We start from the raw sequence: 26,258 nt of genomic DNA, 5'->3' as shown, positions 1-26,258 counted from the left end.
GGATTGCATTATCAATCAACCCTTTTCTTCCCTCAAGTTCATATTTTCATATTTAAAGAATGCTTTCCTTTATTTATCAATAATTCAACTCTTAGAGTCTGCAAAAGGGAATAAAACAAGTCTTCAGAGCCTTCTACAATTAGCATACCCTCATTATGCTCCAGTAATTATCTCCCCTGAGATTTCAGTTGGGATGCCACACTGCTCTCATCACTACTACATTCCCATGGGGGAAATTAAGAGGCAAAACACCAAGATTACTGAGATGCCACATTCACCATGCATACGCCATTGAGCTCCCAGTCTTTCTGCATTTGACTCTAGCCAACAAATTATTTACCAGCAACCAAAACCAGCACAGCTATGTTTGTTCCATGCCACCAATGTCAGTTCAAAATGGGTTAGCATGAAACTTGTTCTTTATTTATAGGGAGGAAAAATTATTTACTGTATCAGTATTGTTCAGAGGATGCAGGTACTAAGCTTCTTAGGAGGCATCAGGGAGAATAGTGTTTGTTGTATTAAGGGGGTTTTGCTCATGGGGGCTTTTGTTCCTTTTTCTTCTCTCCTTTGCTGCCTCCTCCCCACTTTACCCAAGAAAATTCAATCAATATTGTCTCCATTCTCCATTTAATGCCACTTCTCTGCCTGCAGGACTCCTTTGGTACATTATCCTTCTTGTCCCAGGAAATGATTGACTCCTTTCCCAAGACCCTAACACCCTTTTTATCTTTGGGTGGCATAAAGAGGACTGTAGACCAAGGTAAAGTTCTTCCAACCATTCTATCGAAAATGACAGAAGTTTTCTAATTTTAAAATTCAGGAGTACTAGAAAGAAAATTACCCCAGCCAACACCCAGACAGCATCCCAGTTCTCAGCTGTGCTAAGTCTCCCCACACTGTTATCTCAGAAACTGTGAATGGCCACTTCAAAACAATTGATACAGCTCCAACTGATACAGCTACCCACCCAACTTGGTGTAATGTGTCTAGAAAACAGCCCTCTTAAAATCTCAGCAGTTTTTATCAGCTGTAGGTGTTTCTGAGAACTGTGTGCAGCTGGGTTTGTCCAAGTTAAAAAAAGTTGGAAAGTTGGGGAAAGTGGGAAAGTTGGGTGCTACACTTCCCCCCAGGATTACCTAGTGATGCATTACAATTCCCTGCTTGATTTATACTGAATGGGCAGCAATCACAGCCAAGTTTCAGGACTGCATGCTTGATAAATCACACCACCACATTGTATTGCAGTAACCCACTGTTTATTTCACAGTTGCCAACATTATGCAACTCTTCAGAAATATTCAGAAAAACAGATGTGTGATACACAAAATCCACAATAGCCGTGTCCCTTCCTACATCAAGCTCCATGCAGTAACTGCTGATCTCAGATCTTAGAGAGCATCTGTAAAGTCCACTGAAGTTGATTTTTTTGATCATCTTTTAACAGGGGAGATTGATTAAGTATCCTATTTATGAAGTACTTGAATGCAATCCCATTACACATTCCCATTTGATGCCTTTCAATATTTAAACAATTTAAAAGGTTAAGGAATGAACGTTTCCAAGTTGCAGGTTTATAAAAAATCCTATTCGATACAGAAGATAGTTTCCTCTTCTATTCATTTTCCTTGAAACAGTTGCATAGAGAAAAACCCATGTTCCACCACAGTTACTGGCCTAGTGATCAATATATTATATACAAACCCAATTTTCATTTACTGTCAACATTTTTTTGAATTATATATTCCTTTCTTTTATGTGTTATCTTTGTACATTCATAAAAGCCCAATAGCTTATACCTAGGAGCACTCCTAAGCCTGTTTAAGTTCATAATCCTAAACATGGACTGGACAGAGTTTTACCCATGCCTCTTTGTATGTGCATTAGTGTTATATGAAATACATATCAAAAGCTAGTGCCACAACTTCAGTTTAAGAATGTGTGCACAGAAGTACAAATCGTCTCATCCTTTCTACTCACCTGGAGTACCACAGCATAACCCACAAGCAGGAGATCCCTAATAGTTAGTCTCAGTGGTCTACAAAATATCTGTGAAATACTTCTTCTGTTGTCCTTAGAGATAAACACCCCCCAGTGGTTCTAATTATTTCCTCATACCACCTCTTCCCCACTACATGAGACTTAGACTGGGATTCCTGTACATTTAAGGAAGTTGTATGAAGATCCAAAACAGGAACAAGTATGGACTGAATAAAATAAAATAGATTGTCAAAGGAGGAAACAGTCCATAAAGCTTGTGTTTCTAACATCCAGTGTCTTTGTGAAGGATGCGTACACCAGGCTATCAGTTTATGTGTAATACGAATTTAATAATATGGAAGAGCTGATCTGAAACCCAGCTCTGCACACACAACAAACCACGGCATTGCACTCAAGACAGCAGATGCACAACCAGCTGCAGGTATGTCCAGCCTTTTGCACTACAGCAACAAACCCCAACAGACTAAGGTCTTTTATAGAGTGGAAGGAATTAAGGTATTTTTTTAGAGGAATAGGGGAATGCTAGGTGCTTGCCTGCTGGACTGGTACTTCCACAGCAGTTAATGGCTTGGCTCACATGCCGGCTTGGCTTTGATTGACAGGAGCAGTGTGGCTGGGGGAGCTCGGGAGACGATTTTTACAGGAGCGTTTCTAAGAGATCGTGAGGTAAATGAGTGCCTTGAACATGTGCAAAAAGCCGGTATTTCCATCTGTTTACTGAGATTTTTCCCGGTACGATGCAAATAGAAATGGTAACTAATGTAAGCGTAAGAATGGCAGCGACGGGATCGCAAGGGCTCGGGTCCCAGTGCAGATCTCCCGGCCAACGCCGTGCCCTTCCAAGCGCCGCCGCCATTTTCCCTCGGCCCTCTCGCCGTGGCCGCAGGCCGGGTGGAGGAAACACGTCCCGGGGGAGGCTCTGCCGCTCAGCGGCAGCGCGGCGGCCGCCGCCACCTCACGGGTTCTGGCCCCGACAGCTGCGGCTCGGGGGAAGCCCGAGGCGAGGCAACGCCTCACGCGCTTGGGGAAGGCCTCAGCGCCAAGATGGCAACACCGCCCTGCCCTGCCCCCGCGGCGGCCGTGACGGCGCTCCGGGCCCCCAGCCAGCCACCCTGTACCCGCGACGACCGCGACCCCGGCGCGTCGGCCGGCGAGGGGCGCCGGCAGGCGGAGCCGCCGGCGGGCCCGGCGCATCACACCAGGGGGCGGGACCAGGCCGCGCCGAGGAAGAGAAGCCCACTGCGCCTGCGCCGAGCGGCCGACGACACTACGCATGTGTATATGACAATTTTGCGGCCGGGTCCCCCATTCTGACGTCAGCGTGATTGACGTGCTGGCTGTCCAATGAGAGCCGGAGGTGCCATTCAAATGAAGGGTGCCGGTGTAACAGCTGCCAATCGAATTTTGGGGGCGGTCTTTGGACGGAGGTACGTTCCCGGGCGTTTCCGACGGGGTTTTACTGCGCTCGGGGCGGTGCCGACGCTTAGTGTGTTTAGAGCCGGCGGTCGGGCGTCGGTGCTGGGCGGTATGGGAGTGAGGTAGAGGTGGCCCAGCTGCGGAGAACAGGGGAGCGCGTCTGAGTGGCGGGGCCGAGCCTGCGCGGCGGCGAGGACTGCGGAGCCGGCCGGAGGATGGAGGACAAGAAGGAAGAAGGCGAGGCGGAGATCCAAGAGCACGGGCCCGAGCACTGGTTTAGCAAGTGGGAGAGGCAGTGCCTGGCTGAAGCTGAGCAGGAGGAGGCGTTGGCTCCGGAGCTGCAAGACGAGGAGGCGGCGCAGCCGGAGCACAAGCAGCAGAAGCTCTGGCACCTCTTCCAGAACTCGGCCACCGCTGTGGCGCAGCTCTACAAGGGTGAGCGTCGCGGGAGAGGTGGGGGGGGACACGGGGTTTGGCGGGCGGTGGAGCCCGGGCGCGGTGCTCTCAGGGCTGAGGCCGGGCCCGGGGAGGTGACGGCGGGGTGGGCGCCACTGAGCCGCCGGTGGTGGGGTGGGAACGGGGCCGCGACGGCACAAAGGGGATGTGGCGGCCTGGGTAAAGGGAGGAGCGGGCTTCCGGCCTGGGGGCTCCGCGCCCGTCTATAGAGGCAGACGGGAAAACAAAATGGCGTGAGGGGGAGCCGCGGCCGCTGCTCGGACATCGCCCTTCGCGGCCTCTAGCGGGGCAGCCCAGGCCCAGGAACAGCTGGGCCGGCGATACCCGAGGGCTGGCTCTGGCGTTAGCCCGGCCTACCCCCACCCCGGCTGGCACGGGAGGGCAAAGGCTGCCGGTGGGACTCGGCCCTGCACCGGAGGCCCCGGGGAAGCAAGTCGCCCCGGCTGAAAGCGGCCTCTTCGGGGGGCCGCGCCGGGAGGGCACTGGCCGGCGGGGGGAGCGCTGTGAATGCCAGGGGAGCGGCGGGCCTCGGGGACGGGGAGGGTGGGGACCGGCCGGGAAGCCCGGCCCTGCCGGCGGCGGCTCCCGACGCGCAGCCCAGGGAAGAGGCTCCGACAAAATGGCGAAGTGAGGGGCCGGCCCCATTGTGCCGTGAGGGCTGCGGGTGGGGGCCGCGCAGGCGGCTTCCCCGGCAGGCTGGGGACAACACTGCCGCCGGTCCTGGGCCCGGGCCGCTGCCGGCCGGCCCTTCTCGGCCCGGATCCCGAGTTGCCTTCCGAAGGTGGAACAAAATGGCGAAACCTAACATGGCCGTTCGGAGTTGGTGACTCCAAAATAAACAGCGTGTGTCCTTCCCTCCCTGCAGACCGGGTGTGCCAGCAGCCGGGGCTCTCCCTCTGGGTCCCCTTCCAGAACGCTGCCACTGCGGTCACCAACCTCTACAAAGGTAAGGGGCTGCCCTCCCCCTGCTGCCCTGGCAGCCCTCTCTGCTGAGCCGGGCCTGACTCTGCCTCCTGCCCCGGCTTACTCATAAGCAGGACCTGTTAATGTCTCTTATTCACCCTGATAAAATCTAAGCCGAGACTGCTTCCTGAATCTTGAAAGTTTTCCCTGGGCCCCTCTGGCTGACAGTAGTTGAATCTTTTCTGTTGTCTCATGTCAGTGACTAATAATTTAAAAGCTTTTTTACTTCATGAGTCTCAGAAGAGGATATTTATAATATGTGGTGCAGGGTTGTGAATTAAGGGAAGATGCAATAGTTTATTAGAGTACTGCGCTGTCCTGCATTTTGTATTTTTCATGGTGTAGTGAACCATAGTTTAGGTTTAGTGTTTATAAAATTTTGTGTAGATGTATGTGACAAAGTTCTGTCATCTTGTAACAGTGTGGCTTCTTAAGTAAGCTTACTAGTCTAAGTGCTAGAATGTCGCTATGGCTGTGGCCAGGGTGGCTGTAAGAAAGCAGTGTTAGCCAAAACTGTGGTAAGGGTGCGCTCTGCATGTGGCTGTTCCATAGTGCGGTTTTCCTCTGTGTTCCAATCTGTGAGTATCTGTTTCTGAGCCCTGCTTTTCTTTAGGTTGTCACAAGAATTCTTGTGTGCAGAGGAAACAGTGATTACTAGTGTGTTAAAAAAAAAAAACAACAAAAACACAACAAAAAAAAACAACCCAAAACTGCATGGAAATGATATCTAGATCAGTGGAAGCTTAAATTGGCATGGTGTGATTCCCAATGTTAGCCTTCCATTTCTAGGAAAATAAAACTTTTTTTTTGAGTTGTAGGATGTTTTTTTTCTTGGTCTGTACAGCATTACCTATAGTTCCGTCTGCATCTTTCATTTGTCTCCAGTTTTCCCATTTTGGATTTGCTGTAAGCAATTTAACTTAGTAATGTACTTGTGATAGCTGAACAGGTTTCTAGTAGATGAGAACAGAGCGAAGGAGAAATGTGGATGCATAACCCTCTCTGACAGATATGACTTCTGTAGAAAGTGCATTTAAGTGTTGAGTATATATTACAGGTCACATAAAGGGGTAGCATGTCATATAACAGGGTAGGCCTTGGCCTGAGGGAGTGGGTCACTAGATAGTGGTCTGGGACATGAGTCACTTGAGCATGGTGCTAGAGTAGCAGCAGGTAGTGTCAATAAATTGCCTGGAATAATTTTAGTATTATTTTTTTTTTACAAATGGTATTGCATTCCCTTACAGCATCTTTACTACAAAGAATTAGGCTGTTTATTCATTAAATAGTTTGATTACTTGTGCTATAGGCAAAACTAAACCCTATTTTTCTGCAGTGATGTGATTAACAGAAGAGTGTGTATGTGGTGACAGGGAAACTAGAACTTAAGTAGGAAGCTGTCTTTAGTCAGGTGTAATGTAATGCTTTAGAAAGCAACACCTGAAACAAATCTTTCCTTCAAGCAGACCTTTAGGTGCTGAAGTACCTCTGTTACTTAGAACTGCTGTCTTTCAATTCTACATTTCTGCTTCCAAATGGGTAGAAATTTGTTGAGAACACAGGTAGAATCAGCTAGATAGTGGCCTACCAGATAAGTTGAATTCTCTAAATGTGGATTTGCCTTCCTTAGTGATGAACGTGGCTCTTTGAAAATACTGTTTCTGACAAGCTCAGTAACATTTGTGTTTTGAAGGACTCTGTAAAAACACTGGAGAAGTAGTTGGTGTGGTAAACTAACCACAAACTGCCTCTTGCCCTGTCAGCTAGTTTCTGATCTGAGGAATGCTTGGATTTTTGAGGTGTCAAAATTCTTTACAACAAGAACTACATGAGGAATAGTATGTAAGGATAATACCATGTCTTGAATGTCAGCTTTTTTTTTTTCATTCCTGAAAATAGATGAAAAAGCTTAATACCATGAGTGATACCATCCGAGTGACCACACTGAGTAGGTCTTGGATCATGAATGGTTCTGATTGGTGCTGGTGGCTGCATTTAAAGATACTTGATTGTCTTCCAGATTGCACTGAATAAGTGAAGGCATGACATGTAATGCAAGATTCAGAATTTAAGGCCACTGTGGGAAGTCTTTGGTTTATGGTGGAATAAGAATTGTAAACCTGTAATTTACCTTATTTTTATATAAAACTGAATGTTTGCTAATGTCAATTTTCAGAATGTGTGTAGCTTGAATGCTTGTATTTTGCCAGCTTAACTTCTGTATACAAAGTAGCTGTAACTTTTACCATAAAAATCTGTTTCCTAGAGTCATGATGCTTAAAACTTGCCCAGGCTGCATCAGCAGTCAGTGAGCTTGACCTCCTAACTAGTTAAGTCCTTTATAAGGCATTCTCATATACAAGGAAAGGAGGTTATTGTTGTAAAGCTGGGCTCCTAATCTCACAGAAGGACTTTCTCATTGTATTTCTGGAACTTGATTAAAGGAATATTGTCAGTTTTCATATTGGCTCCAAAGTATTTAGGTAGCTTTTAGTGTGAGTGTATTAGAGTCTAAGCTTCTGTGGAGTATCAAATAGCTGGAGGAATGGTCTGTCATGTTGCCATTGCTTTCACAAGAATTAGCATTTGTAAATGTTCTAGTGTTTTGATTACACAGCAGCATAGGCAAAATACTCTTGGAGTGCTTAAAAGTACACTTAACAGGTTAGTTTCTCAGTGTACCTGTGTTGCTTATATTATAAACCCCCCCTGAAACCATCACTTCGAGATGGTTTTTCATTATGTTTTATGTTTGAAAGGCTGCTTTCTGCTAGTGTAGATTTTGGTTTCTTCTGTGGACCATTGCAGTGGTGCCTTGGAACAGAAGACTAAAAATAGGACTAACAGTGACGATTTTCATGTGTTTTTTTTGGTCTGTGATAACCAGATTAGATAGGTAGGTCATTGTTCACCTGTAAACCAATAGCTTGGACAGCTGTTCTTAAATAAATCAAATATTTTTCTGGCCAAATGCCTCTTATGTTGGACTTCAGTTGGTAGAGCAGGTACATAAAAAGCTGTCTTAAATCGGCTCTCCCAGGTTAACTATGGAAATAAAGTGGAATTGAAGTGGATATGTTGGTGTCTTTTAAAGGAGCAAGAGCAACATAGCAGTAATTATTATAAAACTAAACTAGCTGTTCACAAGGCTCTAAAACTTATGCTGAACAGGAAGGGCATAGTTGAGTACAGAATACAGTTTGTCTGGCTTGTTGCTGTTGGCTGAAGCGTACTCAAGCTAGTACAGTCTTCAGTACTTTGAAAGCAATGTTATACGAGGCATTGAAGTATTTCTTGCAGGCACAATTGTCACTGATGTTACCAGTTATACTAATGGAGAATGGAATTGCATTTTGGAGAGGGATTAATTGCAAATAATGTGCTTAAAACTTCTGTATGTAAAATTTTCAATGCGGTCTAAGTGGGGAAGGAAACTGTTTAGCCTTCTTTTATAAATGGTGTGTTACCTAATAAAAAGGCATTGGGGACACTTATGTTCTAACTAGTTTTAAAACTGTGTCCTCCAGTGAATTGTCTCTGCAGTTGAAATTCAGATGAAACTAGAAGAACTCTAGTTCCTCTACTAGAAACTAGAGAGGAACTCTAAAGAAGTCTTGAGTTTCCTGAAAATTCTTTGCCTACCAGAATCAAAGCCATTATTTCTTTGTGGGGTTTCCTGGCTGTCCTGGTGCACTTTGTATGTCTTTTAAAGTGCATTGTGTTGATTTGAGTACCATCCTCAGACTGACAAGCTCAAAGTGTGGTTTTAATGGCAATACAAGTGTCGTAAAAGGTGCTGTTGTACTGACCCCAAGTATGGTAAATGCAGTTTTGGTGGTGCTTAAGTTGCTGTTGACTTTCTGATTTGCAAAGGGGATGCAACTCTACCTAATACCCTTTTCAGGTTTCATAGGACTTCAGTGCTAGCTAATTTGTTACAGCTAACCTGGTACTATGTTACAATAACCTTTAGAAGAATTACTTCTTCCCCAAGGTTGACAGGAGGCAGCGTCACTGGTATGTCATACTATATGTTGCTATATCTGTAACGCTGAAAAACTTTTTTTTGTCTCCTTGCAGAAAGTGTGGATGTCCATCAGCGAAGCTTTGATGTAGGAATTCAGATTGGCTATCAGCGTCGGAATAAGGATGTCTTAGCTTGGGTTAAAAAACGCAGAAGAACTATTCGTAGAGAAGACTTGATCAGCTTCCTATGTGGAAAAGTTCCTCCTCCAAGAAATTCTAGAGCTCCCCCAAGACTGACTGTAGTATCCCCTAATCGAGCAACTTCAACAGAAACTAGTTCATCTGTAGAGACTGATTTGCAGCCCTTCCGTGAAGCCATAGCTCTGCATGGTAACAATTTTTTTTTTTTAATGCTACTTGGTTAAAATTTTGGGGGGCAGGTGGTTAAAGCATGTCTGGCTTGTGGCCATTGCTGGTTCCATATCATGTACCTGATGTTCCAGCTGAAGGTTTTATTCCCCTCGAGAATGAGTCAGTGTTGGCATGTATAAGGCATACTAGGTACTAAAAAGGCGCATATTCCAATATTTTGAATGAAGAAAAGATAAAAATGAGGTTTGGCTCTAATACTCTACAGCAGTGAACTCAACAGTTAAGTATCAACTCCTGGTAGTGTGTTTGAAGCTTGACCAGATTTGGTGTTTATACCAATGCTAAAGCAGATATTATTTGGAAAATAATACTATGCTAGCAACTTGGTAAATGTTAGATTTGGCTAGTAGCGAGTAACTAGCAAATTTTTGTGACGTTGGAGAGGGAATTTAATGTGTGAAGCTTCTGTCTCTGGGGTACTATACCTCACTGTTGTACGTTTGTTATTTGCTGGATATGTGGTGTTTAGCATTCTACCTCAAGTACCCTAGAAAGGATACCTCACTTGCATGTCACTGCAGTAATTTAGTCCTGTTTAGAACTTAGTTCTAGTTCACTTTCAGGCTTAGGTGTCTTCCAGTGTTGTACTGAATTTCCTTCCTTGCCATCACTAACAACGATGGTGGTGTATCTCTTCTTTTCAGATCTCAGTATTCGGTAGCTTGTTCTATACTGGACTATTACCTATTAGGAACATTTTTATCATTTGCTTAAATTGTTCCTGAGGTGAAATGAAGCAGCTCACCCATAGGGTTTATACCATGTAAAATTCTAGAAGGTAGCAGAAAAAGTCAAACTATCTAGAAGTACTACTTGTGAAACCTAAAGGAAACTTACTGTTTCAGTTTTGTGTGGGGTATGGAATTAATGAGTTAATTAGATGAGTGGATTCCTGAAAGCACAGCAAAAGCAAAGACTGCACTATGGTGGTTTCTCAGGATGCATAAACCAGACACTGTTACTGTCTAGGTGACAGCCTAATTCTGGTTTTATTTGCTGGCTGCTCTGTTGCCATTTAAATCAAGCATGCTTCCACCTGGTCATGCTGTTTTTGGCAGTTTTCCTCCTCATATTGGAAGCTGGGTAGAGAATTCTGTGCACCAGTACTACTTCTTCAGTAGGTAAAGCTAGTTTCATGTGAACTGCAGAAACAGGCTCTCACCTGATATATACACCCTCTTTAAAGTATCTTGCTTTCTGACAGTATGACTCTGGCATGCAGTTGGCTTTGTAACTGCAAAAGTTTACTCTCAGGTGGAAGTAAGCAAGTAGACTTGCTTCAGCACAGTGAGCTCTCAAGCAGAATAAACTCAGGCATTTTTATTGGTAATATACACCTCATGTACTGTTGTTTCTTAGCATCTACTTGGTATAGAGGTGGTTCATGGAAGTCACTCCTCTATACCTTGTGGTTCAAGACTCCCATGCTATAAAGTTTTCTTTCATATTTCATAACCTAATACAGGGTCGTTAGGACTGTAGGAAGTTCCCCACTCTGGCAGTGCAGGGGCTAGAAATGCACTCTTCCCCTCATCAGCTGGTGGACAAGATTAATGTCGGTCACCTTCTGAATTAAGTTCCCTTGGTATCTGTTTCAGTCTAGTCTTTGACACAGATGCTTTTGTGCTAAGCCTTTAGTAACTAGGCTTGTGTTTGACTTGGCTGTTTTTAGGTTATTGTCTACAATATCTACATTAATCCAGCTTCTCCCCCTCATTATCATTAATGAAATCATGGATAATCTCCCAAACTATTCTATTTATCATAGGGCTTCTTGAAACTATGTTTTGATTTTGAAACCTGGGTAGGATCTTCAGGTGTGTATAGATGAATGCCCTCTTTAGGGCTATGCTTATCTTCATTTCTGGCAGTGATTTGCTGCTTCTAGATACTGTGAGGATACAACCTGATGATAGTGAGTGGCAGCCTCAGTAAGTAATCAGGCCTAAGGCTTTAAGGGGCACTTTGCCTGGAATGTTTTGTGGCTTTTGTTTTGAGGCTTTGTTTTGTGCTGGTAGGGTACCTGTGGGAATGGTGTCATTTATTGGTAACATGGATGGGCTGGATTAGATCTAAGGGATAATACTAGGGTTTTGCTGCCCTGAGCAAGACTTCTTTTAATGAAGCAGGAGTAGGTGTGAATCTGTGACACCAAATAAAGCTTGGTGAAACCAGAGTTGGTTCATGCACTTCTCAAAATAAGGCCATGGTGCTGCAATTTGCTGATCTTTCTCTTTGGGAGAAATAACTAACAAATAAATAACATGTAAATTGTTGACAATCAAGTCTTAAAACTTTGATAGAAGCTGTAGTCACCAAGTAGCTAGTAACTATAATTCCTGGAATACACAGTTCTAGGTATATTTCCGTAGACAAAAGCATCAGAGAAGAGTACAATCTGAAACAATCTGAAAAAATCTATCGGTACAATCTGAAAACTATGCTGCATTTGGAAAGAAATTTGTTAAGACTGGTTTCTTGGCCTTTTACCTCAAACATTATATCTGACCTATAATGTAGCTCTGTGAAGTAGCTGGCAGTCTAACCAAAGCTAGGGATTTTCAACCCAGTGTTTAATCTTGTGATATTATCGTAGTCTTTGTGTGCTGTAAGGAAACTTCTCTATTGTTCTGCTTTCAAGACTTTTTATGGTAGCTAAAAGTAAAATGATCATGACAAAACTATGCCAACACAAGAATGTTTAGGGTGTATGTGATCAACCTTTTCTTGAAACTGTGGCATGTATGCTGTGCAGCTGTTACTGAATACTTTAAGTGTGTACCTTAAATGGTACTTGAGAGTGTGTTTTGGGGTTTAAGTAATCTCTTGAGAGTGTGAACTCTGGCAAATGTAAAAAAAAAAAATAAAATCTTTGCCTTTAATATCAGCTTTGTTGTTGTACTGATTGGTAACCTTTGAAACAGAATTGGTGGAAACTTGAAGTATGGATACCTGAATTAAAGGCTCTAAGAGAAGCTGAGTAGCTAGCTCAAGATAATAAATTCTTTCTGAAACTTGAGCAATTCTGCACCTGATGATGCAGAATTTAAAGAATTGGATGTTAAGTATGAGATATTTTAAGATGTGGTAGAAGACAAATACCTTTATTGTTTATCATCACAAAGTCAAGTTTTTAACTTTCACCATTCCCGAATATGTAATTGGAGTTAGCATGGATACGGGTGTATTTTTGCCTACTATTTGGATGTGTATTGCCATATCCAGTTCTGTAGGAGAAGACTTTCAAATGACCGAATTGCATCAAACTGAGCTAAAGAGGCATAAGATTCCCAAAAACTGGTGTGTGCCAGGTCACTTGCTGCCGGGCTGTAGCCAATATATGAAGGCTTGCTGTGCTGGTAGCTGTGCACAGTCCATGTTTGAAATAATGCTTTGGCCTTTTACTTTCGGGTGTGCTCCATGTTTTAGAAATGATTCTCCCAAGTGTAAGAGGAGAAAAATGCCATGATTTGAGTAAGGGGAAGAAGCAAGCTTGGGAATGCAATGCTGAAATACATTAGATGTGAACATTCTTAACTTCAGATTAAATGAATGGGCAACACCACAGTGAAGGGAGTGTTAAGGTGGTGGTGGTGTTTTTTGTTTTTTTTTTTTGGTAGCATTTTTTGGTGGTTTTTTTGGTCCTTAGATTTAATGTTGCTGTGTATCATTCATGTGATTCAGTCTCTTTGGAATGGGAGAAGCCCTTGCTCTAGTCTGTAAGAGTGTGGCTTGGCCCTTTTAAAGAACCTTTGATTTCCGTTAGGCCTCTTTATTCTCAAAGTATTAAACTGCAATGTAAGACATCAGCAGTTGTTACCAGGGTGGAGAAGCAGCACTTGGTAGAGGAGGGGATGGGAGAACAGAGTTCAACTTGCTTTGAGAAAGTTTAAGCTAAAGGGTGTATGTGTGTGTGTACAGCTATCGTAGTTGCAGTGTTGGTAGGTACTGCTGAACTTGCTCTTTGAGCAGTAATGTGAAAGGGCAAGTATGAGACAGGAGCGACAAGGATCTCTTTGCATGCTGTGTTGTAGCTATCTGAGGTTACCTAATTCCTGCTTCAGTCACACTTAAATGTGAATGGGTGTCCTGGGTTCAGCAGTAGCAGTCATGTTTCTCCTTTGTGGTAGCTGGTGCAGTGCTGTGTTTTGACTTCCAGCCTGGGAACAGTGCTGGTGATACCGATGTTTTCGGTTGTTGCTAAGTGATGTTTACCCTGACCAAGGACTTTGTGAGGCTCATGCTCTGCCAGGGAGGAGGGGAAGCCGTGAGGAAGCAGAGACGGGATGCCTGACCCAGGCGAGCCAAAGAGGTATTCCATACCACAGCACATCATGCCTGGGGTGGGGGGTAACTGGGAGTTACCCGGAAGGACACGGGCTTCCGGGTGGGACTCGTTTCTTGGCCGGTGGTATCGTATTCTCTTCCCTTGTTATTTTCCCTTATCATTGTTGTCGTTGGTGTTAGCGGTGGTGATTTGTGTTGTACATTGGTTGCTGGACTGTTCTTGTCTCAACCTGTGGGAGTTGCACTCTTTCGATCCTCCTCCCCGTTCCTCCGGGAGCGGGGAAGGGGAGAGCCCTGTGGTGGGGGGTGGGGCCCTTGATTGCTTTCAGCCTGGCACCACTCACAGGGAGTGAGTGAACAAGCTGTCTGGCTAGAGTTTAAACCATGACAGTTTTTTTTTTTTTTTTTTTTTTTGGCGCCCAATGTGGGACCCGAGGGGTTGATATAACAATAGATGTGACCGGATTAATAGTCACTTGTCACAGTGCTGATTTATTGGCTCTCAAGGTTGTTCCTCTTGATCTCACAGTTTCAGTATATCATATCTTACTTCCATCTGGTATTTGCTGTATTAGTGTTTTTCAAGTGTGGGGCTTGGGCTAAGGTTTTTGTCTCATTGTACTTTATGGTAATGACTTGTAATACAATAGAATCATTGATCATGAAACTGATCTGGCTTATGTTCCCAGGGTGGTCCCCACCTTTATACTTTGGGAGGTATATAATAGAAGTGCTTAGCAATTACACATCTTTTTTCTCCTTCTCAGGTTCAGCACCTGAGAAGGAGACATCCTTTTACCCTCCCAGTCCTCCCCCCAGACCGTTTACATTTGAGAGTTTTGAAGTTTTTGAATGACCTTTTAATGCTATTGAGACTTGTTTGCTGATGGTGATGGGAATCACCATGCTAGCACGCGTCCAGAGTGTGTTTTGCCCATGACTGATTTCAAGACTTAAGCAGAGTCAGGTTTGGGTCTTGTCTGGGGTCAAACAGTGATGTAGGAGGACCAAGAGATTTTCCCTGAGGATGGACAGTCATGAGTGGCAGGATGTGTGGGATAGTATGGGCAAGTATCTAGGTCAGTGGGCCCCTCCAGTACTTTGGAATTTCACTACCGAACAACTGCGAAGTCCAGAAGAATTAGTAAAACACTTAAATGAGGTGTGTGGTCATTCTGGCCATACCAGACATGGAGAAATCATGGCAACGTGCTGGGGCTTGGCCTATGCTTACAGGGCCTTGTTCAACACTATCCAGCACCTTCAAAAGGAAAAGAATGTCGGCGGATCTGAGGGCAAAGCAACAGTCAGCGCAGCTACTCCAGCTCCAAGCACAGCAGCTTCACCATCCCCAGAGACAAGTATAGTCGCTACTCAAACTTTGGCTGCAATGAACAGTGCAGCTACCCCAGTGGCAAGTACAGCAGCTGCTCAAACTTTGACTGCAACAGACAGTGTGGTTACCCCAGCTCCAAGCACAGCAGCTACACTGCCCCCAGCAACAAGTACAGTTGCTACTCAAACCACAGTGATAATCACTGCAGCCAAACCAGAGGACCAGTTTGTACCAATATCGGTTGCCCCTGTATGCAAGAGAACAAGAAAAAAAAGAGCCAAGAAGGGTGAAGCAAGATGAAGAAATAATGAATTCACCACCCGGTCTAGCATCTGATCGGGAGTCATCATCACATGATGAAGAAGAAGAAGAGGAAGAGGTAACTTCTCGACCTCGGTCCTCAACAGAGCTACAGAATATGCGAAAAGATTTTCCCCGTCAACCAGGGGAGCACATCATCACCTGGTTACTCCGATGCTGGGACAGTGGGGCCGATGGTCATGAGCTAGTAGGTACAGAAGCCAGGCACCTGGGATCACTTGCTAGAGAAGGGGGAATTGACAAAGCAATTGCAAGAGAGAAAAAGTCCCTCAGTCTTTGGAGGTGGCTCTTGGCAGTTGTGAAAGAAAGGTTTCCATACAAGGATGATGTTATGAGTCGTTCGGCCAAGTGGACTACTATAGACAAAGGCATCCAGTCTCTGAGGGAGTCAGCTGTTGTAGAGATGATCTATCACATCAAGCCGAATAACGGGGATACACCCATAGATCCAGATGAAGTTGAATATACATGACCCATGTGGCAAAAACTTACACGGAATGCACCGTCATCATATGCCCATTCATTGGCAACAGTAACCTGGAATGACATAGTACCACTAACAGTGGATGAAATGGCTCATAAACTCTGAGAATTTGAAGACAGTCTCACCCCTTCCATCATCTCAGCTGTGGAAAAACTGTCCCAAGACCTCGAACAATTGAGGGACGATCTGTCCGATTTATCCAGCTCCTCACATGTACCAACACACGTCTCATCTATTAACAGAAGGAGTCCTATTGTTCAAGAGAGGAGATACAGGAGGTATACACCACGGGGTACCCTGTGGTTTTACCTGCTGGATCACGGAGAAGACATGACAAAGTGGGATGGAAAACCTACTTCAGCTTTGGAGGAGCGGGTGAGTGAAATGAAGAGGGGAGCAAGGGCCAAGACTGATCGTCCCATGAGAGCTACAGCTTCAGTCTCTGGTGAGCAGTTTCCCAGATGGAGTGGAAGAGCTGATTTTACTCCAGCTCCTGTGATAACAAAGAATAATCCCTTTCACCACGACTTAAGTGTCCAGTGCTGTGATGACCATTAGAGGGGCCCTGCCTCCAGCCAGGTGGAGGTAGGGGACAGTGGGATTTACTGGACTGTGTGGATCAGATGGCCTGGCACATCAGTCCCACAGAAGTATAAGGCTCTAGTAGATACCGGTGCACAGTGTACCCTGATGCCATCAAGCTGTCAAGGGGTGGAACCCATCTGTATTTCTGGAGTGACAGGAGGATCCCAAGAGTTGACTGTGCTGGAGGCTGAAATCAGCCTGACTGGGAGGGAATGGCAAAAGTACCCTATTGTGACTGGTCCAGAGGCTCCATGCATCCTCGGCATAGACTACCTCAAGAGAGGGTACTTCAAAGACCCAAAAGGGTACCAATGGGCTTTTGGTATTGCTGCTTTGGAGACTGAGGAAATTGAGCAGCTGTCCACCTTGCCTCGTCTCTCAGAGGACCCTTCTGTTGTGGGGTTGCTGAAAGTGGAAGAACAACAAGAGCCAATTGCGACCACAACAGTGCACCGGTGGCAATATTGCACCAACCGAGACTCCCTGATTCCCATCCATCAGCTGATCCGTAGACTGGAGAGTCAGGGGGTGATCAGCAGGACCCCCTCGCCCTTTAATAGCCCCATATGGCCAGTGTGAAAGTCTAATGGAGAATGGAGACTAACAGTAGACTATCGTGGCCTGAATGAAGTCACACCACCCTTGAGTGCTGCTGTACTGGACATGCTAGAACTTCAGTATGAACTAGAGTCAAAGGCAGCCAAGTGATATGCCACGATTGATATTGCCAATGCATTTTTCTCCATTCCTTTGGCAGCAGAGTGCAGGCCACAGTTTGCTTTTACTTGGAGGGGTGTCCAGTTCACTTGGAACCGACTGCCCCAGGGGTGGAAACACAGCCCTGCCATTTGCCATGGACTGATCCAGACTGCACTGGAACAGGGGCAAGCTCCAGAACACCTGCAATACATTGATGACATTATTGTGTGGGGCAATACAATGGAAGAAGTCTTTGAGAAAGGGAGGAAAATAATCCAAATCCTGCTGAAAGCCGGTTTTGCCAAAAAACGGAGTAAGGTCAAGGGACCTGCACAGGAGATTCAATTTTGGGGAATAAAATGGCAAGTTGGACGTAGACAGATCCCCACAGATGTGATCAACAAGATAACAGCAATGTCTCCTCCAACTAGTAAGAAAGAAACGTAAGCTTTCTTGGGTGCAGTGGGGTTCTGGAGAATGCACATCCCAAATTGCAGTTTGATTGAAAGCCCTCTCTGTCATGTGACCCGGAAGAAGAATGATTTTAAATGGGGCCCTGAGCAGCAACAAGCCTTTGAGCAAATTAAACGCGAGATAGTTCATGCAGTGGCCCTTGGACCAGTCCGGACCGGACCAGATGTAAAAAATGTGCTGTACACTGCAGCTGGGGAGAACGGTCCTACCTGGAGCCTCTGGCAGAAAGCTCCAGGGGAGACTCGAGGTCGACCCCTCAGCTTTTGGAGTCGGGGATATAAAGGATCTGAGGCCAGCTATACCCCAGCTGAGAAAGAGATACTGGCAGCCTATGAAGGGGTTCGAGCTGCTTCGGAAGTGATTGGCACTGAAGCACAGCTCCTCCTGGCACCCCGGTTGCCCGTGCTGGGCTGGATGTTCAAAGGCAGGGTCTCCTCTACACATCATGCAACTGATGCTACGTGGAGTAAATGAGCTGCACTAATTACACAACGAACTCGAATAGGAAATCTCAGTCGTCCAGGCATTCTAGAAGTCATCATGGGCTGGCCAGAGGGCAAAGATTTTGGAATGTCGCCAAAGGAGGAGGTGGTGTGCGCTGAAGAGGCCCCACCATATAATAAACTGTCAGAAAGTGAAAAGCAGTATGCCTTGTTTACTGATGGCTCTTGCCGTATTGTGGGAAAGCATCGGAGATGGAAGGCAGCTGTATGGAGTCCTGGATGACAAGTTGCAGAACTGCTGAAGGAGAGGGTGAATCGGGTCAGTTTGCCAAGGTGAAAGCCATCCAGCTGGCCCTGGACATTGCTGAATGAGAAAAGTGGCCAGTACTTTATACTGACTCATGGATGGTGGCAAATGCCCTGTGGGGGTGGTTGAAGCAATGGAAGCAGAGCAACTGGCAACGCAGAGGTAAACCCATCTGGGCTGCTGCACTGTGGAAAGATATTGCTGCCCGGGTGCAGAACCTGGTGGTGAAGGTACGCCATGTAGATGCCCATGTACCCAAGAGTCGGGCCACTGAGGAACACCAGAACAACCAACAAGTAGATAAAGTGGCTAAGATTGAAGTGGCTCAGATGGACTTAGATTGGCAACATAAAGGTGAATTATTTTTGGCCCGGTGGGCCCATGACACTTCAGGCCATCAGGGCAGAGATGCAACATATAGATGGGCTTGTGATCGAGGGGTGGACTTAACAATGGACACTATTGCCCAGGTTATTCATGAGTGTGAAACATGTGCTGCAATTAAACAAGCCAAGCGGTTAAAGCCTCTTTGGCATGGAGGACGATGGTTGAAGTATAAATATGGGGAGGCCTGGCAGATTGACTATATCACACTGCTACCAACCCGCCAAGGCAAGTGCCATATGCTTACCATGGTGGAAGCAACCACCGGGTGGCTGGAGACATACGCTGTGCCCCATGCCACTGCCCGGAACGCTATCCTGGGCCTTGAGAAACAGATTTTGTGGCGACACGGCACCCCAGAGAGAATTGAGTCAGACAATGGGACTCATTTCCGGAATAACCTTACAGATATTTCTGCCAAAGAGCATGGCATTGAGTGGGTATATCACATCCCCTACCATGCACCAGCCTCTGGGAAAATTGAACGGTACAATGGGCTGTTAAAAACTACACAGAGCAATGGGTGAGGGAACTTTCAAACATTGGGATACACACTTACCAAAGGCCACCTGGTTGGTCAACACCAGAGGATCTGCCAACAGGGCTCGCCCAGCCCAGTCAGAACTGTTACATATTGTAGAGGGGGACAAAGTTCCCGTGGTGCATATGAAGAATTTGCTGGGGAAGACAGTCTGGGTTATTCCTGCTTCAGGTAAAGGCAAACCCACTCGTGGGATTGCTTTTGCTCAGGGACCTGGATATACTTGGTGGGTAATGCGGGAAGATGGGTAAGTCCGATGTATACCTCAAGGGGATTTGATTTTAGGGGAAAACGGCCAACGAACTTAATTGTATGCTCTTGCCTGCTGTGTAATACTTTTATAGCTCATCAAATAGATGCCTCCAGGTCACCAGCGACTAGCCCTGACTTCCCTGCAACCATCATCCCAACAGAGAATGAACTTTGATAGAACCGGATGAGTTCTGCAGTAAAGGAACGACCAGCATCAGCAGGCAACGATCCAATACTGCACACCGCCTTTCCTGCCCTGAAAGATTGTTACAAGAGATGGAACCTGACATCATGGACCGAATGGACTCAGCAGCATTATAGGGATTGGTCCATGCAGTAAGAAAATGATCTCTTTCTCTTGGTCTGTGTGTATATGGATGTATATATGTGGGAGAGCGATGGTGTATTGAAAATGTGGGATCTGAGCATGATGTGAATGGTATGGAATAAGGGGTGGATAATGTCCTGGGTTCAGCAGTAGCAGTCATGTTTCTCCTTCATGGTAGTTGGTGCAGTGCTGTGTTTTGACTTCCAGCCTGGGAACAGTGCTGGTGATACCGATGTTTTCAGTTGTTGCTAAGTGATGTTTACCCTGACCAAGGACTTTGTGAGGCTCATGCTCTGCCAGGGAGGAGGGGAAGCTGTGAGGAAGAAGAGACGGGGCGCCTGACCCAGGCGAGCCAAAGAGGTATTCCATACCACAGCATGTCATGGCCGGGGTGGGGGGTAACTGGGAGTTACCCGGAAGAACACGGGCTTCCGGGTGGGACTCGTTTCTTGGCGAGTGGTATTGTATTCTCTTCCCTTGTTATTTTCTCTTATCATTGTTGTAGTTGATAGTAGCGGTGGTGATTTGTGTTGTACATTGGTTGCTGGAGTGTTCTTGTCTCAACCCGTGGGAGTTGCACTCTTTTGATCCTCCTCCCCCTTCCTCTGGGAGCAGGGAAGGGGAGAGCCCTGTGGTGGGGGGTGGGGCCCTTGATTGCTCTCAGCCTGGCACCACCCACTGGGAGTGAGTGAACAAGCTGTCTGGCTAGGGTTTAAACCACGACAATGGGTTTTGATACATCCTGATTAAAACTTCTGGAAAACAATAGGTAATGCTGTTACTATACTGAACAGTAGTTATCCCATATCTTATTTGGTGGTAGTGGCCTGAATAGCCATATCCATTATGAATTACAGTGCATATAAAATACTACTTGCAGTTTATTAGGCCAGTATTGATAAACCTGCTAATGTTGGCAGCTTTAGCTACCTTAAGTATTTCATACTCCATAAAACAGACTTTTAGCCAAGCATTCGAATAACTTGATACTTTTTGGAGAGTACTTAGTTACAAATTAGCTATTATTGGTCATAGTGTATAAACTGCAGCTTTTCCTGCTAGTGTTGTAATGACTTAGAATGTAGCTTCACATAAAAACAGTGCTTTGTGAAATTATTGGCTGTGAATTCCATATTGTTGATGATTGAAAGATATGGCAGGAATGAGAATACTGCAGAATATTTCAGATATGCCCTCCACTTCAGTCCTTTGAAGTTTGAAGAGAGTGCCATGTGTCTGTCTTGAAGGCCTCTAGTAAAAAAGGAAAGCACCACACAGCAAGATCTCCTTTAAAAAGGAGTGTGAGGCTTAAGAGGTGGTCATGAGATCTTCTTAAGTAGCTGTTTGAATTGCTATACTGTTGTATAGACAACTGATGTGCCTGTGATTAGGTCATTTAATCATGATACAGAAATTTGAGGTTATGAAATAGTGTTGCCAACAGTCATCTTACTATTTCCTAGTATCTACTTCTGCTTGATTTACTGCTTTAAATGGTTTAAATACTTTGGGAAGAGGACTGAGTACACTGAAAACTTGGAACTCTGAATAATTCACAATAAATGGGTCTTTGAGGATTCTTCTTTGCATTACAACAATTTTCCAAGAAAAAATGAACTGTGTGTCACAGTTCCTGAAAGATGCTTCCTGTCAACAAAAGTAGATCTTCTCAATTGCATTGCTGAGTGTCTTCAAAGATGTTGTTTCCATGAAGTGGTAATTTGGTATCTCAGTGCATGCCTTGAATTTTCCTTCAGAGTCTTCCATGTTAGCTTGATTACCCAATCCTAAACTGATCCAAATGTTTCGTTTGACAGTTCTGCTCTCTTGGATTGATGTGTAGTGCTGTGAAATATGGTTAACTGCCGGTAACTGATACCAAATTGTCACTCAGTCTGTTAGCATACTTGGTAATGACTGTTACTCACTAATTCAGTATTAAGTGCCTATATGAGATGCAAGATTAAACTGCAACTGGAAGTCCATGTACTGATACAATTTTCTTGCACTCCTATCTCAGTAATATTTCAAAGCTCCTCTGCTTCTGATATGAGGTTTGATGGAAGACTTGAACTTCTTGATTATCTCCTGAAGGTTGTTTGTATTTAAATATAGTCATTCAATATTTCCTAAATATTGAAAAGTCAATGCCTGCTTGAGGCATTGCTTGTGAACCTTACAGCTTGTTTAAGAATATGCTGTAGCATTTTACAGATACATCTTTTAATTCTAGCTTTATCTACTATTTAAAAAAAATACTTGTTATCGAAAAGGGTTTACTTCAACATAGTTATTGAGTGATGCCAAAAAATGTATTCTCACATGGCATTTCAATTTTGGGGTTTGTTTTGAATATTGCTTCTCTCCTTACTTGGGCAACAGACATAATGCAAAGATGTCATGGTGGAACTCAGTATATTAGCCATTTGTTTATGCGTTATGTAAGAGTAAATGACTGGTAAGTAGTGTAAATAGTTGATTCTCAGTGGAAGTACAATGCTAAACTTGTGTCCAGAGCTTGGAATAATAAGGTGGGGGAAATTTCTGCAGTCAATTTGGATTTGAAACTTCCGGTGCGCTGTGTTTTCCTGCCATTTAAATGTGAAGGATAAATACTTTTTTCTAATGTATGTTGTGCCTGTTGAAGTGGAACTTGCTGTTGTCTTTAAATTGTGAAGTGATTTTTGCATGCTGGTGGCCTGTCCCAGCTATAGTCTCAGAATTATATATTTGATCATACATCTGTGTCATCAATTGGCTTTACTTGCTTTGGTAGATGTATAGGAACCTCTTTTCCTAATGGTTTTGAGTTTAAGCTTGACCTTAATCCTGGGAGTGCTAGAACAAACCTTGTTTCTGAATTACGTTTTCACTAAGACAGCTTCTGCTGTTCAAATACTCTCTGCTGTTTTGAATGAAAGGTGATTTTAATGTTAAAATCTGCAGGGTCCCTGTCAAACTTAAAACCATGCCTCTGAGTTGTTGGGACACTACTTAGAACTGTAAGCAAAAAGCTCTAAGGGAAGCATCAGTGACGTGTGGCTGGTTCTGCTAGTGGTTGTACAATGCCCAATCATAGCCTGTGCTGTTACAAGATCTAAGCTTCAAATGTTCTTTCAACAGTGATACAGGTTGGCCTGTTCTATCCTGACTTGTAATGTAACCTGACATTGCTGCAGATGGTTTTAGAATGTACCTTCTAATTGATGTTTCTAGCAACTGATCTAATAGCTCTAGTAGTCCTCTCTTCACAGAGCCTCTGAAGAGGCTTATTTGGCCTGCCAGTCGCAAATAGGTTAAGCTTTACTTGTCAGCATGTGAGTTCTGGCTACTGCCTTGACTATACATGAAGTTATGTATTAAATGGTTTTGCAAACAGGGTGTATGGTGGCTGGACAGAGGTATAGAATATTTGAGACTGGAGAGAACGTTGGGGCTCATGATTTTGAAAGTTACTGAGGCAAATCTTGAACAGCTTAACATTCACTTTTTCTTATTGCTAGAAAAATACACAGATGTAGATCTTGTTGCGCTCTTCATCTTTTTGCGTGACTTGTGCTTGACACTAGCTTTGATAGTTTATTTCTAAGGCCAACAGATGCTCTTGTACTTTCCTTATACTACTCAGATTTGAAGCAGTTATGACAGCAAAGATGTTTGTCTCACCTCTGAGCTCCTGTGTTCCTACAAATAGAGCCTGAATTCCAGTTGGACAAGAGTTGTTATGCTTTCATATGTTAGCCCTTACTGAATTTTAGTGTCCTACTGTTGCACAGTTGTAATAGCAACATTGCAGAAGATGAAGTATGTAGTATGAAATTCATTATTTTCTTGTTTATAGCCTTATTTCTACATGAAACAAACTTCTCTTTTAGTTAAACACTTTGATAATCTGAATTCAAACTGAAGTATTTGCAGGGTACCTGTGACAAGTGTTTTGGAACAACCTGTCAATAGTAAATTTGGGGGATTGTCTCATTGGCTTGTTTAAGTGCTCTTCTGAATTCTAGTAATACTAATGTCTTGGCTGATAGTGTTAGCCATGAAATAAAGCTTTAACTTACAAACTAGCTCTTGTGTACCTGTCAGATCTGTCACACTGCATTTTTCTTTAGAACTAGTGACTGAGGCAGTGAAAGGGAGCAGAGTGGTGGTGGTTGGAACAAGACCAAATCAGGTCAACCTGGATATCCTTGGTAGGGGATTTTCCTTCTGTGTAACTACTGGTCTAGTGTTTTACATTGAAGTGGTCTGCTCTGAGTATGTACACATTTTGAACAGCATGTCATGTTTATGAAGCTAGCATTTGTTACAGTGTGCTGTTACAACTTGGTGTATAAGCTTATCTTAATGTCATAAGAAGCAGTTCTGGTAATTGTTATACTTAAATGGATTAAAATCTGGGAAGGTGTGGTCTGGACTATGAGGAAGTGTGGCACAAATAGTAGGATGAAGTGCCTTTAACTTACCTCTAGAAGTCAGATAAGTGTCATCCCTTCTGCCACACATGGGAAACTAACTTTTCTTTACTATCTGACCTAAATCCTTCCTCTTTTTTTCTCCCTAGGTCTCAGTGGTGCAATGGCTAGTATAAGTGTTCGCTCAAGTACCCCAGGCTCACCCACTCACGTAAGCAGTGGCTCCAATGCTAGTCGAAGGAGAAATGGACTTCATGATGTTGATTTGAACACTTTCATATCAGAAGAAATGGCACTCCACTTGGACAATGGTGGAACTAGAAAGCGTACCTCAGCCCAGTGTGGCGATGTCATTACAGACTCACCAACTCATAAACGCAACAGAATGATCTAAACTGCAAAAACTTCAAACCCACCATGCTGCTTGAAAGCCACTTGATCCTCAGAGTACTATTGAAAAGGAAACATGAGGCCATCTTTCCATATTCACTGTTTAAGACAAATGAATTCAATAATTGCCATAAAGGAAATTTTAGATATTACATTAGATGCCTCTTGTAACTGCAGCTTTCTTAAAATATATTCTTAGCAGAGGACATCAGATATTGTGTAGTAGTTAGCAAGATCATCATAGGCAAACATGTATCCTGTTCCAAGGCTAAAAGTGACCTTACTTGTATTCTTAAAGGGAAAGGAAATTTCAAATGTTTATTTGGTTATAAAATGCTTTTTTTTTTTGTCCTTTATTTCTTGCTGTGTTATTAGCTTAAACAGTATTGCCAGTTTGACTGAAATTGTCTACAACATGACTTGGCATCTTTGTCAAAACTGCAGGCTTCCATTTTTGCAGCACTACCACGCACCTAGTTTCTATATAGTAACAGTGTGCAAGTTATAAATATTGGACTGTACCCTTTTTAGTTTTAAAAGCAATTGATAACTGGTTATTGTGTGATAATGTTAAGAGGTGCTATGATGGTCATGCAATTAATACTTAATATTGACTCAATACAAGGATTCACTTTGTGTGTTCTAGTGCTCTGAAGTAGCAATATTAAACTTTTCCCCAATTAACTTCATAGGCTTTTAATTTGGTTTAATAAAATATATGTACTTATTGGTATTATCCTTGTGGTAATCTTAAAACAGTGCAGACTGCACCAGTGCAGACCTAAGTTTAGAGAAGGATGTCCTGTAATTGGAAAATAGGCTTTTCTGTTCAGTATTAGTGAGGGGTAGATTTTGTGTGCACCCGTATCCCATTTTACATTTCTTGTAATTGCCCATTGCTGGGAAGGGGTGGGAATGAGGGGAAATAGTTGGAAAAGAGGTGTGTTCTAACAAGTAAGACTTCTGGTCTTGAAACTTGTTGAAACTTGGACTAACTTAACATTCTGTGTGATGCATGTCACTCCCTGCTGAAGGAGATGGCAGGTTCTTTGAAGTGCTAAGAAAATAATTTAAAACTGGAAGTTGATTATAAATCTCTGGATAAACATGCCATAAAGATGAATTACAAAGGATAAATGGCTTTCTCTGTGTTGAGCTTACATTCATAGAATTGAACTCTGGCTGCTGTAACTTAAGCATAATCTAAAACTGAACTAGAGATCAAGACTGATCTTCTGCATATCCATTTCTGAGTGGTGAAAGAGGTGTTGGGCTGGAAGAGTGTCCTAAGTATTTTTACATGTAGATGCAACAAGTCTTTGGTGGAGAGCTCGAGTCTCTAAAGCTCTAGATTTAGGGAAGGGGTAATACAGGAGAAATAAGAAAATGAAGAGCTCCAAACCTGAAATTTGGGAAAGGAGTACTTAGTGAGGTGGTATGCATGCTTTAACTGGAAGCAAAGGCTGACCCTTGGATGAAATGCAGCTATGCTGGATTCATAGTATTAATAAATTGTGGTGGTCTAGCTAAGTTAAGGCACCTTGAGCTCTGTGTTAATACACAACTCTTCAAGAATTTAGATTACATGCTTGTGGAGTCAGACTTTTTTTGTGTATGACATTCCCTGTTTGAAGCGGACTTCACTGAATTTTTGCTCCTTTTTACCCTGGTGTCCTCTCATTAGTGTTCTGTAGTCAAGGCAAGACAGCAGTGATGCCTAAAATTCTCAGAATTCAAGGCGCTCTACTAAGAGCATGATCTTGCTGTTTGGTGCT

The 26,258-nt window shown here is 44.0% G+C and overlaps 1 protein-coding gene across 2 annotated transcripts; it reads left to right on the top strand.

Moving 5' to 3' along the window:
* The first annotated feature begins 3,391 nt into the window (after positions 1-3,391).
* HAPSTR1 (HUWE1 associated protein modifying stress responses) lies at positions 3,392-25,216 on the top strand. 2 transcript variants are annotated; one of them, XM_062639396.1, is made up of 4 exons: positions 3,393-3,852; positions 4,739-4,819; positions 8,917-9,192; positions 24,243-25,216. In XM_062639396.1, exons 1-4 carry the CDS (start codon positions 3,633-3,635, stop codon positions 24,485-24,487), a joined length of 822 nt encoding a protein of 273 aa, XP_062495380.1. In that variant the 5' UTR covers positions 3,393-3,632; the 3' UTR covers positions 24,488-25,216. The 2 variants fall into 2 exon arrangements, with proteins under 2 accessions (XP_062495381.1, XP_062495380.1); XM_062639397.1 differs by lacking the exon at positions 4,739-4,819 and having other exon boundaries at positions 3,392-3,852.
* The last annotated feature ends 1,042 nt before the right edge of the window (positions 25,217-26,258 follow it).

Source organism: Pezoporus occidentalis, unplaced genomic scaffold (assembly GCF_034315485.1).
Source record: "Pezoporus occidentalis ecotype Australia unplaced genomic scaffold, CSIRO_AGI_Poc_V1 ctg60, whole genome shotgun sequence".
NCBI classification, from domain to species: domain Eukaryota; kingdom Metazoa; phylum Chordata; class Aves; order Psittaciformes; family Psittacidae; genus Pezoporus; species Pezoporus occidentalis.
Note: the sequence above shows the minus strand (reverse complement) of the source record. Positions and strands in the feature narration are given on the sequence as shown.

Excerpts from the sequence above, each read along its gene's own strand:
- HAPSTR1 (XM_062639396.1), top strand. The coding sequence starts at position 3,633 with ATGGAGGACAAGAAGGAAGAAGGCGAGGCGGAGATCCAAGAGCACGGG. Across the intron at positions 3,853-4,738 it reads TGTGGCGCAGCTCTACAAGG|ACCGGGTGTGCCAGCAGCCG; the intron begins GTGAGCGTCGCG and ends CCCTCCCTGCAG. Across the intron at positions 9,193-24,242 it reads TGAAGCCATAGCTCTGCATG|GTCTCAGTGGTGCAATGGCT; the intron begins GTAACAATTTTT and ends TTTTCTCCCTAG.